This window comes from Anomalospiza imberbis, chromosome 4 (genome assembly GCF_031753505.1).
Source record: "Anomalospiza imberbis isolate Cuckoo-Finch-1a 21T00152 chromosome 4, ASM3175350v1, whole genome shotgun sequence".
Taxonomy (NCBI): Eukaryota; Metazoa; Chordata; class Aves; order Passeriformes; family Viduidae; genus Anomalospiza; species Anomalospiza imberbis.
The window spans coordinates 20,562,162-20,574,962 of NC_089684.1; the positions used below are offsets into that span (position 1 = coordinate 20,562,162).

At 37.2% G+C, this 12,801-nt stretch overlaps 1 protein-coding gene across 4 annotated transcripts in view; it reads left to right on the forward strand.

The window, feature by feature from the left end:
• COL25A1 (collagen type XXV alpha 1 chain) overlaps nt 1-12,801 on the forward strand; it is a 302,478-nt gene that overhangs the window by 218,808 nt on the left and 70,869 nt on the right. For all 4 annotated transcript variants that reach the window (XM_068187415.1, XM_068187412.1, XM_068187413.1 and 1 more), the window contains 2 exons: nt 6,119-6,145; nt 8,586-8,630. In XM_068187415.1, the coding sequence (XP_068043516.1) occupies nt 6,119-6,145; nt 8,586-8,630 (72 nt within the window). The remainder of the gene's footprint in view (nt 1-6,118; nt 6,146-8,585; nt 8,631-12,801) is intronic.

Consider the following 12,801-nt stretch of genomic DNA (forward strand, 5'->3'; position numbering starts at 1 on the left):
AATGTCACATCTTTAAAATGAATTAATACTATTTTTCGTCTTAGGTTAAAATGAACTCTCAGGGACCAGGCAGAATTTTCTGGGAAGTTCTGCTGGTTTCAATCCAGCCTTTCAGGCCAATGGTCAAGGCCAGATTCTCAGCTGCTGGGAATCTTCATAGCTCCTCTGGGAAGCTACTAATTGTGATTTTGTTTTCAATGGCCAGAGTTCTGTAGGCGCCTTCTTTGTTTTATTCTGGTAGCATGTTCATAGTAAATTTTATAAGGTGTTGTTCTTAAGCTGTTTAGCTGCAAAAGTTTATGAGAACTAGCAGATGAAATGGAAATTCTCAGCCTGTGCCTTTCACAGAAACTATTCTCTTTTTTTTTCACCAGTACAGTTGTACTGGGCTTAACTTGCTGGAGATCTCAGGGAAAATAGTCAGGCATTTTGTAACCTCTGCACTTTGGTAATGGCTGCCACAAAAATGGCTAGAAGAATGAAGACAAGAAGCTCTTCTTGAGCACTAATTAACTGCAGCACTTTTCATCAAGTAAGGTAGATAGCGTGGGAGAGGGGTCACTCCTTTTTATGAAGTTATAAGAGATTTTTCATCATAGTTAATCTCTTTTCTTAACTGATTGTTCTTATACCTAGTTGATGCATCAATATTACAGCATTGAACATTGCAGTACTAGCATTCTAGAAACCATAATCTTTATGAAACACTCCTCAACCATGCAGGTACATATTTTCAGAGTTTTACACAAAGGAAATGGGATCCAGACACAGGCTCCACTGAAATGCAGATTAATGCTTTGTATGAAGCATGTGCTTTGTCTTCATGTGTATTTGCTAGTTCAGGTTTCCATTTTCAGTTCTTTATGCCATTAGACTGGTAAGAAATTGGTTTGTGGGAAAAAGGAAGGGATCATCCTCCTCTGCTTGGCACTGGTGAGGCCACAGCCGGAGTGCTGAGTCCAGTTCAGGGCCACTCACTACAGGAGGGACATTGAGGCACTGTAGAGTGTTCAGAGAAGGGCAGTAGAGATGCTGAAGGGTTTAGAGCATAGTTCCTGTGAGGAGCAGCTGAAGGAGCTGGGGGTGTTTTGCCTGGAGAAAAGGAGGCTCATTGGGGGACCTTCTTCTTGTCGTCAGCTGCCTGAAAGGGAGGCTTCAGCTAGGTGGGGTTTGATCTCTTCTCCCAAGTAACAAGTGATAGGACAAGAGGAAAGTGCCTCAAGTTGCATTAGTGGAGTTTTAGATTGACTATTATGAAAAAAATCTTCCTGGAAAGAGTTGCCAAGCATTGGGCCAGGCTGCCCAGGGAGGTGGTTGAATCACCACCCCTGGAGTTATTTAGGATGTGCATAGATGTGGCAGTCAGGGACATGGCTTTGTGGTGGACTTGGCAGAGTTAGATTAACAAATGGGCTCAATGATCTCAAACACATTTTCCAATCTAAACAATTCCATGATTCTGTTCTAAATGTTTAATGATTCTTACAGGCAGCAAAGGGAAAATATCTGTTCTCAGGAACAGGAACAGTCCTGGAACTTCTTTTTTTTCACAGACACAATAATTCCCAGAGGTCTTCTGGTTACAAAGAGCTTTTACTTTCATAGAAGGTATGGAAGTAAAGAAAATTCTTCTGGTTGTTTTGTTGCTCTTTGGTTGTGTTTTTTGGGGTTTTCTTGTTTGCAAGGCTTTGGAATAAGAGTGTTTTTGTATGTCAGCATATTGCACCATTGTGACCTACTTTGCTGTATAACTTACTCAGTGTACAAAAGCATTCATGTTTTCCTTGTGTTTTTGTTAGGCATTTTCATTTGGTGTTTGTGCTCATTGTCCATGAACTCTAACACCTTGTAAAAGAAATCATTATTCCTGCCCCAGACCTGCAAATTGAAAATGCCCCAACTTTTTAATTCATACATTTCTTCAAACATTAAGCAACAGAGTCCCTAGAAATTGAATACAAAAGGTTGCTAATGCATCAAACCCTGAATTACTCTCTCTCTTTGAAACTGCAGCTTTAACCTTTACAGGACAGAATTTTCTTATTTTCCAGCTTGCTAAAACACAGGGAACTTATGAAGTGTAAAAGGAAAATAAAATTGTAACATTAGAAAGGAGGTGTAGTAAGAATACTGGACCCCAAACTTTGTTTTAACTACGCTTAGGTAAATCTTTTCAGTTTGGTTTGATTTTAGCAGGGGAGGGGGAATGCGTTGGGGTTTATTTTCTTGTTTGTAGGGTCTTTTGTTAGTTTTTGGTGTATTTTGTTTTGTGGTTTTTTTTTTAATTTATTCTGAATCTTTACTTGTCAAGGACAAACTGAAATGTCAATCATTTCTATAATGCAAAGACTTGACATGCTACAATCTCTGGAGGTTTGGTTGATTTCCAAAAAACAGTGATTGATGAATGGCAGGTCATAATGGAAATATTTTACCTTTTAAAAAACACAATTGCATATAACAATTTTGTATGCATTTGTGTTTATCCTTAGTTACCCAGTTTTCCAAAACAGGAGTGTTTAGATATTATCAATAATTCTCCTTCTCCAGAGAAACACAGAGGGCATTTGAATTTCTTTGGAGCTATACACATTGTTTTTCATCCTTCTGCTGTGGAGTTACTCGAATGAGAATCTGATTCAGTGAAGCACTGCAATAAGTTGTCACAACTGCCTAGCTAGTTTACTCAATTGGACATGATGGCAAAGGGCTCTTCTGAAATGTTCGTGTTGGCTGAAAGAACAAGAACTATATTTTATTTTCATTATATATAGTTATCTTCCTATTCTGGGCTATTCAAGACTTCTTGCAACCAAAATTTTCAGTCTTCTCAATTGAGGTTCCTCTGTGAATATGTATTAATTTGAGGAAAAGTGGCATAATCCTAGAAAATGCTGAGCAGTCACTTCATCTGAACAGTTTTTTCAAACTTTCTTTGGAATACTTGAAGCCTAAATGCTCTTTATAAAAAGAGCATTTTGACATCAATTGCCAGTGGTTTAGGAGTTGATTCTAAGCATCCCTTTGTGGAAACTTTGGCAGCTTTCAATGATGCAGGCAAAAGTCAAATATTTGCTGTCAAAATAATCTGTCACTGATCAATGACAGATATCACATATATGTATATGTAGTTAGGAGGTAGAAGAATTCTAAACTTCTGGGATTGTTTTGTTTTCTTGGTCAGCCAATGGTTTTAAAGAGCTGTGTGTTTCTGTTTTACCTCCCTCAAACACCCAGATATGTTGGTGGCAGACGGGCAGTATGTTCTGTGTGGTGTAGATGGAGCCTGTGGCTGGTGGAGATTTCAGCAGGTTCCGAGTGTGTGTGCGGGGTCAGTGCAGAGCCGAGGCTTTGGGCTTGAGGGGAATGAGGTGGGGACCTGTGGCAGCAACTCTGCACTGCTTGCCAGGACAAGGACAGGGGCAGAATATCTGTCCAGGGGGAAGCTTAGCTGAGCCTGCATTTGCAAAGCATCCCTTTGGTTGTGCTGGAGCTAACAGCAGGGCTAGGATATTGCTGCAGCTGTTACAGAGCACAGAACAGCTGAAGGAAAACAGAGAAAAACGTCACAATGAAGCATCCTGAGAAATTGGTTGGAAACGTTCACATATCTCTTGCCTTCTGCTTCTGTCTCCAGACCTACACAGAGATTTTCATTGTTGGTCTTACTGTCTGTTCATCAAGTGGGTACCATAGGATGCTCCCCAGTTCAGTAGAGTAATATGGGGGAAAAATCATCATGTTCATATGGAATTTTCTACATAGATTCTTTTAAAAGCTGTCACTCCTCTGGAAATAAGCTAAAGCCTTGTTGGTTTGGGGTTTTTTTTGGTGGGTTTTTTTTTGTTTTTTGTAGGTTGGTTTTTTTTGTTTTGTTTTGGTTTTTTGTTTTAGTTTTTTTAATTTTATTATTTCATTTTTTTTTCTTTCTACCAGATTTCATTTACTTGCTTGTTTCTATCTCTCCAGTGTCATTTGTGCCTTGATCAGAGATTTTAGGTAATTCTAGAAAAATAAGCACCATCCTGAGGTGTTTTACAGGCTTTTTTTTTTTTTTTTTTATGTTTTATTTTAGTAACCTAATTTCACATTTTCTGTTAAATAGTTTCTGTCTTATGTGGGGGAGGGACGAGAGCTGTCAGTGAATTAGCTGTTAATTTTCCAATGACTTTGAGCTTCTTTCCCAATGCTAGAGAGCAGTGCTTTTAAAGAAAATTGTTTCTCTTCAGGTATGTTGCAGTCAGAACATTCTAATGATAAAAAGGACTTGTTATCCTGTGTAAATTGTGAATTGTATCAATTTAGGTAAGCTTTTATTTGAAATTGGTTTTTTGAGTCAATAACATACAATTTCAGAAGGTAGCCGTGCTGTTGAGGACTGTTCATGTCATCAAGTGGCTTAGTGGATGTGAAACAACAGGGCTACTTCCAGTCTGAGTAAAGGCTTAAGTACCAGAAATAGAAAACTTCTAATTGCATAAGATATTTGTTGATAAGTATCTGCTGCATTTTTTCTCTGAATTATTCATTTTAAAGTCACCATAAAAGCAAGACTATGCCACTATGTAAATATTTTCATATTCAGTAACTCATCTGGAGAAGCTGGAATGATGTCAGGGATGAAGAGGAAATTCTGGGAAAAAAATGTTTTCTGCAATGTCTTGAATGATATTCATCCCACAAGCCGACAGCTGCAAGCGCCAGGCAGAAAGTCCTCTACAGACAGTGCATTTAACAGGTTGCTTTGGGGGCTAATATTAGTAAGTGAATTATCATTTTACCTTCATACAGTAGTATTGTATTAAGGGCTCCCAAATGGTAATTTAATATAGTTGAAGGTCTTTAGAAGGTTTTAATAGCTTCTTAAGTAGCTAGAAACTGATATATTCATCCCTTGGACATAAAAATAGCTGGTATGAGCTATGATGGAGGTCTTCAGTTGTTCTGTATTCACTTTGGCCTACTGATGGAGGGATTTTTCCCAAGACCTGAAATAACCCTGAAATGCAGCAGGTTAGTTTGCAACAGGTCAACATACAGCTGATGCCCAGGATGTAGACATTTGGAGCCTATTTTGATAACATTGCTGTAGGGAAGGCATTAGTTTGAGCATGAATTTCTTGGCTTTTTAAAAATGCTAGACTTGTATCTTTACTACAGAAGAAAAGGATAGTGTCAGGCACTTGAAGAAAGGGAAGAGCACTGTTTGTGGACTTGTTGTTCTATTTGTGATTTCTTACCCAGTAGATCACTCACTCTCAGGCACTTACTGAAAAGAAGACTTGATTTAAGCATCAGTTTTTTTGAAACACTGTGAGCTGGGGACATTTTTCTCCATCTGAAAAAGCAGATACTCACTATATTCATTGCTGTGATCATCACCAGTGCTGAGTGCTTAGGTACTTCTGCTTTCTTTTGAAGGAAAGGGAGTAAAGGTGGGTTTCCTTTATCAGAATCTGTCTCTGCAGTCTAAAGGAGATGCTCACAATACTTCTGTTAAAACAATCAGGCAAAACTTTCAAGAAGCAGCATAGACCAATGCTTTTGCAAGGTTTGATACCAAACCTTAGACATACCAATCCACATTTAAAACTGCAAGACTTTCATCTGCATCAGTGGATGCAGCACTCAGAATTACCACCAGTGGAGCTTTTCCTTGTTAACAGTTTAAAGTTGCATCAGGTGAGAAGATTTTGAGGTTTATGCTTCTCTCTGTTGCAGAAATGCTTGTTTGTATAAACGTTGTTTTTATGCTGACAGGCTGATATATTACTGTGGACGCACAACTGGCTGTTGGCTGATATAAGAGAGAAAAACCACAGTCATCTTAATGCTGGGAGATTTGTCAGTATTAGAAGAAACAGATGGCTTGGAAGAGAAAAGATTAGAAGGGGGAAAATTTGAGTATTCTGGGTAGTAGTTAGATCAGTTCTAAAAGTGAAGAGGAAAGATTCATTGTGCGTTTTGAGCATAAACTCTTACTTTTCTTTGATATATAAAACATCAGCTGGTTTCAGTCCAGTATCAGATTGCTTACACAATAAGATGGTCTTAATTAGTCATTTCAATTTAAATTGGCTGGAGTTTTGATGTTAATTGAATTGTTTTCCCTTTTCAGGGACCTCAGGGCCCTCCAGGACAAAAGGTATTGTATAAACGACAATGCTGTGAAAGTGATTATTCCTCCTGTGCCAAATTGCAAGCAGAAAAGGTGAATGAAATAAGCTACTGTACACTGCATTGAATCAATTACCTTAGGTTCTGAATTTTTTTTTTTTGCAAAATGGAGCCATATAATGTGAGACACAAGATTCTCATTTCCCCCATCATAAGAAGTTCAAGCAATGCAGAGCAGACTGTTTTCAATCTGTCTGCTTAACTTTCAGGTGAAAAGGTCACTATAATTTTCTCATTCATACACTGGTACAATTAAGAAACCAAAGTTAAAACATTGTGAAAGGTGGGGAGATAAAGTTTCTGATTAAATGCATGTCTCTACTCAAGTAGATCAGTGCCATATGACTAAAGAATTGACCAGCAGAAACAAAGGACGTAGGTGTTGCTGATAAACAGTGTTGGTCAGTGGTGTTCAGGTGGTCTGCTGGTGTCTTCCTGTTCCTTCGGTAACCTGAGACCTGACTTCCTGGGAATGCCTTCAGCGTTATTTACACTCATTAAAGCTGACTGCCTCAGTTTGATTGAGTGAGTTTAGGATTTATGGAATTACGCCATTAAAACAGTCCTCAGAATATCAGCAGTAACAGCTAGTGAGTGGTACTTTTCCAGCATCTGACTTGCATAGCACCAAGGTGAGTAATTTTCTAGCTGATTTCAAAAGATTGAAAAGTTGTATGAAAGATATTTAATAAAACAGCTATAAATTGTATAAAGGGGATAAAAAAAAGAGGAAGGAATGAGTAGTATTGACATACATGAGAAGGATGCCTGCTTTGCTTACTTCTGAGATAATGTTTTTAGAGTAAAGCATCTGTTAAAACAAAACTTTGTTAACAAAAGAAAGAAAATCCTGTGATGTAAAAACATATGTAAAAACATATGTAAAAACATAATCCCAAAGGATACAAATTGGTGGAATTTTGGCCACTGTGGGCTATATAGAGTTTGCAGGCTGAAGGAGAGGACTACCCTTTGTGTTTGGCAATGCAGGAATGTGGCTCATGCTCAAGTCGCCATTACAAAGCTATACTCTAACAATTGTGGAGGAGGATATTTTCCATGTATGACATCAGCAAAACCCATGTGCTGATGAACTTTTGAATATCTGCTAAACATTTACTTATGGTTGAATCAGCTTTATGTTACACTTTCTAGCATCCTGTGTTTCATAGGAAAAATAATCAGCTGCCACTGAGAGGAGGAAGTATTATACATAGGATAGTTTATTGTGGCTGATGGTTTAATGCCCTTCTGAGCTTTGCCTTCTGGTTTTCTGGAAAAATGATACAGAGATGTGAAATTGTTCACTCAGGCCCCTTTGCAGTAGCTTAAAGCCATGACCACGCATCCAGCAAAAAGAGACAAGGATGCCAAAGTGGAAGCTTTAGGGGAAAGGGGAGAACATTGTGAGTCAAGGAGATATACTGGGATGCGGTGTATTATTTCTTACTGATTCAGAGCTCTGTTACTAGCTCTTGGAGGGTTCTTGAGACCCTCATGAGTTCCTTCCTTTTCCTGTTTCACAGGATTTCCCAACTCTATTAGTTGACAAATGTGTCAACAATTTTGAACGCATTTCCTTTGGGTGTTGTGATAATTTTAGTGACTCCTTTAACAAAAGCAGAGGGGGAATTGCCATGCAGCAATTCTTTCAGTTCCCTTGCCGAGCAGCACCATCTTTATAAATAAGAGGAGAATGCTGTACAAGCAGATGCAGCTTTCCTGCTTTCCTCATGCTTTGTGTTTTCACTAAACTTCCATAGCACAAGGTCCTTCAAAAAATTACCTATCACATAGCAATTTACAGTATAAGAGCTTTGTAAAAAAGATCCCTCCAATGTTAGAAGTCATTGTTAATTTTTTTCTTCTTTGTCACTTGTGTTTTGCCTGTATTGACCTTTTAATACTGATTGCGCTAATATTGGTGCAGTTTCAAAGTGTAGCTGTAATTTGTACTGTCAGACTGAATCACTGCGTATTATCTCTTAAAAGCCTTGAGATTGATCGGTGCCACAAGTTATTGAGCTTGAATGATCCCTCTTAGAAGCATTAATAGTTTTGTTCAGTTCCTATATTCGATTGCATGGGATCAGTCTCAAAACTTAGTGTGAGCATTAAATGGAATAGTATCCTAGTTCTTACATCCACAACATTACAAAACATGAGCTTGAAGCTTGTTTCTGGAAAAGGCCATACAGTCTTTAAAATGTACAACATGAGAATATGTCTAATTAGTATAAAACTCTCAACTGAAAGGAGAGCTCAGCTTGGATAAAAATGAGTTCTTGAAAAATTTATTGCAGCTCCAATAAGCAAACATTCACCATTACTTTTAAATACTGTATTACGAGATGAAAGGTTTCATGACCTGTTTAATTTGCTAAACACTGACGTCTGTTTCCCTCCAGGGTTCTGTTGGAGTGCCTGGTGTTCCAGGGAAAGATGGACAAGTGGTGAGTTCTCTGACTTTTTCAGCACTGCCATTATTTATGTAGTGGATTAAAGCAATTTCGGGCTTGTTCACATGAGCAGTATGCAACCGTTTATCCAGAACTGTGGTTTCAAATTGGCTTCATGGAAAAGACTTCAAATTGGCTTCATGTATAATATAGCATAACCTGTTTTGTGCTCTGAATTAATTTTTTTCTAGTTTTACCTGAACAAGCAGCAAATGTAATTAATTAAGCTGAAAGTCTGGTGTTCAAATTTGGTGATGACTGATAGGTTGTAGAAAGAAATGCATATTAATAGTGTTTTACTTGAGTCAGTATATTTACAAACAAAGGGTTTTTTACTTTTTGTTAACTCAGTCTCATGATGCAAACACATTGATATTGGGTATTGATGTGGTGCCAATACATTGTTAATACAACTTATAAATAGAGAAGTAAAAAGAAGTGGAAGTGCAGCTGGAGGATAATTTGAAATTGAATTTTGAGGATGAAAACACAGAGGAGTAAATCAAACAAATATTTTTGAACACAACCAAGAGGAAATGCTAATTTAAACAAGTCACTGTCATAGTTCAGAATGGCTCTCCATAAGGAGAGGTCACAATAAAGCAGCAGGGTTGTGTTACAGCATTGCTAAGGTTTCTTGGCAAATCTGAGTGATGATGTTTAAATAGTATACCTCCTTGACTGTAAAGAGTATTATCCATCTGTTGTTCTCACAAGCCCTAGCATTCCTAGTGAACTTCAAAAGTACTGGCAAGGGATGCCAAAAGGAAAATGTATGATATATATATATTCACCAGGTTCAAGCAGCAGCAGATGGTAGAGTATAAAGGGTTGTGTTAGACAATCCTCTCTTCTGCTTCCCTGACCAAGAGGGAATGAGTATTCCTAGGAATTCACCCTGGGAATAAGTGTTGTTTCAAATAATTTACTTTTGATTCTGCTTTCCTAAAAAAGAAAAAAAAAAAAGGATGTATTGTTTCTAATAGCATAATACATAGTGTTAGACCCGTGTTTTCAGAGTGAATATAATAAATAATGAAATAATCATTTATTTCACTTTAGTGATGGTGATAGGAATTTATTTTAAACTATTCAGAGTATTACAATTAATATGAAACAACAATATAAAAAATATTTAGAATTAAATATATACACGCACATATATATATATTTAATACTAGAATTTATAAGAAAATAATATGAAACAAATTTGCATTAAATCCTCAGATTTTTTCCTTCATATTTTATAACTGCATTCATTTGCAACAGGAATGGTAGACAGTGCTTACCAGCTGAGATGCTGTTGGTGTACATAATTCAAGTAATTTTTGTGGCCTGACTGAAATGCCAGTGAAGGAATATGTAAGAAGACTGTATGAGGTGAAGTTGGAAATCACTTTGAATAGAACAGAACTGATGATTCATACTTTATTCAAGAACTTTATTTTTAATAGTAATCATACAAACTCCAGCCAGAAAAATTCACTCAGATGAGCAGAAAAAAATGATATTAATGAAATGTGTCAAATGTATGATTAATGTGTCATTTTGGGAGACGGAGAATTTTTTTACGCTCCTTGGCGAGGCTGTTTTTAGGAGACCGCATAGACTTATCTGCTGTCATGTTTCAGAGGGCATAAAAGAAATGTGCAGTTGAACATTATGGGAAGTTGCAAACACATCTTTAAATGTTGATTATTAATTTTTAATTGTGCTTTTAAAAAACTCCAATATTTTCAATTAATGGGTGTCTGTTTATTTGATTTAATTCAAAGTTCATCACATCTATAACTTTGGAGACATTTAAAAATTATTACCACTTTATTAAAGATGTCAGTGTGTTTTTAATGTAGCTGGACTGCTTTACTTTTGACCTTTGAAAAAAAACCTGAATTACTGAAGTGAAACATAGGTACCAGGACAAATAAAAATAAATTGCTATTGCATTCTTTAGTTTGATTTCTCAACTCTTGGTCGATATTGACTAGAAACCACTTCCTTATTAGCAAAAAAATATATTATTTTCATGTAATACTAGGCAGATGAAAGTTGAATGTTGCTATCTCTTTTAATAAATAGATAAAAAATTATGTTAGATTGGAAACAGTGGTAGAAATGAAGTTTAAACTGAGGCAGTGTTTGTCTAAAGTTAGAAAGTATAATACAGCCTAGCAATCCCATGTTAATATTTTGCTATCAAAAGGTCAGTTCTTCCAATTTCTATGAAAAAACAGATTCTCAGTGCAGTGCAACACATGCAATGTTGATGAGGACCAGAGTGGTGATTTTAAGAGTTGGGCTGTACTGTGAGCCAGCTGCTGGCACTTCTGGCTTTACTCATTCAGATTCATGGTGACTTGCAGAATAGTTGGGTTCAACTTGCATGTGTGATGCAAGCCATCCCCGTTTTAGAAGTTATGTAGTTAAAGGACTTTACAAAGGCCTTACTGTCTTGGTTGCCTTTTGGTCAGTGAGCTCGCTCTGTCAGACAGCAGCATGTGCAGTGCACTAAGTTCGAAGTTAATATTTTTCCTTGGTTTAAAAGGCAGTGAGTGTTAAGCACGTGCTTAAAATTAAGTGTGTGAATGCTTTTCTCGTTTGGACAATGAAATGTTTTTCAGCCAACGAATGTCAGCAGTGTATTCACTTTGCTCTGTCCTCAAGCAGTTGAACAAAACAGAGTTAGGTCATCATCATCTATGTGCCTCTGTAATTTTCCTTTTTCTTTCTTTTCACCTCTTCTTTAATTGAAATACTGAGTTACAGGAGATGATTGACAAGTCTGACCATAGGTCTGGGAATGAGATCATAAATTTTGAGTGCACTTAGAACAGATTTTTAATCCCTTAACATATGAACCGCTTGCCTTAGACAGTCTCTAGATATTCGAGTAAGTGTAATTTTACACGACCCACATGTTTTTGCAGGACTGTTAACTAATAGATTTTTCTTGTATTCAGAGTAGCAAAATCACTGCCATAAAACCTTCACACATTAGGCCAAATCCAGTGAAACATTGCAGGTAGTCTTGCAAGGACATTTACAGTCTTCATTTGTTCCTACATTTGCGAAACTACAGCAAGTTTATCTTGAGAACAGTAACTGGAAATGAGCTGCTTAGTAATACCTACATCTGGAGAGAGTGGTGCTTCTGGGATGGACCAAAACCTGCTGAAATAAGGAATCTTTCTGAGTGCTCCTTTTCCTTTGCAGACTGTTGCGCAATCCACAGGTTTCTTTCTATCACGATGCAATGGCAGATAAACTTCCCTTTCTCTATCCCTGGCAGAAGCTCCTCAGGCACTCGAAAAGTACAAAAAGCATTAGTTCTGCATGGAGCTAGGAGGTTGCAGTGATCTAAGGATATCATATCTGTACGTTAATCGTGTTGAAATGGCCGCAAAGGTCTTCTTGGAAAGTTAAATTCTGCAAGTATAGAATATATATTCTGGTATTTGTTGAGTGGTGCTGGTTTGATAAGGGCTGTCAATTACTTCAGCAGCACACAAAGAGAAAAACAGAGATTCCTTAAGGTGGTATTTGGCCTGAAGGAACGCAATTTCTGGAGTTTGTGCAAATAACTCTTTGTTATAAATAAGAGTTTGTCTGGAGTGCATAAACCCCTCACTCTAAACTTCCATAAATCACTTTTTCTTATGTAGTACATGATATTTTGGTGGGTTTTTTGTAAGGGTATATTGAAAACAGAATGAGTGGTCAGGATAGATCCCTTAATTTCAAATTCTTCTGGTAGATTTACAATAGCAATATGAAAAACGTCAGAAGAATTTTCCTTCATATCAGTAGATTCAGAGTCTGGGTATGCACATTTCTTACTGCTTTCTTTATGCTTTTTGTTTCTCTAATTTACGTGTATTTCCTTATTACTGTGTACACTGCTGTATAGGAACACATTTTGAAGGTGGCAGTATCAAATTTCTTCAGCAAAAATGAGGAAGGGTATGCATGTACTAACATTTTTTTAAATAAAGGGAGGAAACATCATAAATGTAGTTCACAAATTCTCAGACAGGTTTGCAGGCCACTGGGTCTTGTTGAGGAGCCTTTCCTACTTAATTTCAGTTGGTGAGTGGGCCAGGAGAGATTTCCAGTCCATAAACGAACAAATTTAAGTTACTTTTGAGGGGTGCAAAAAGCAAGTTGA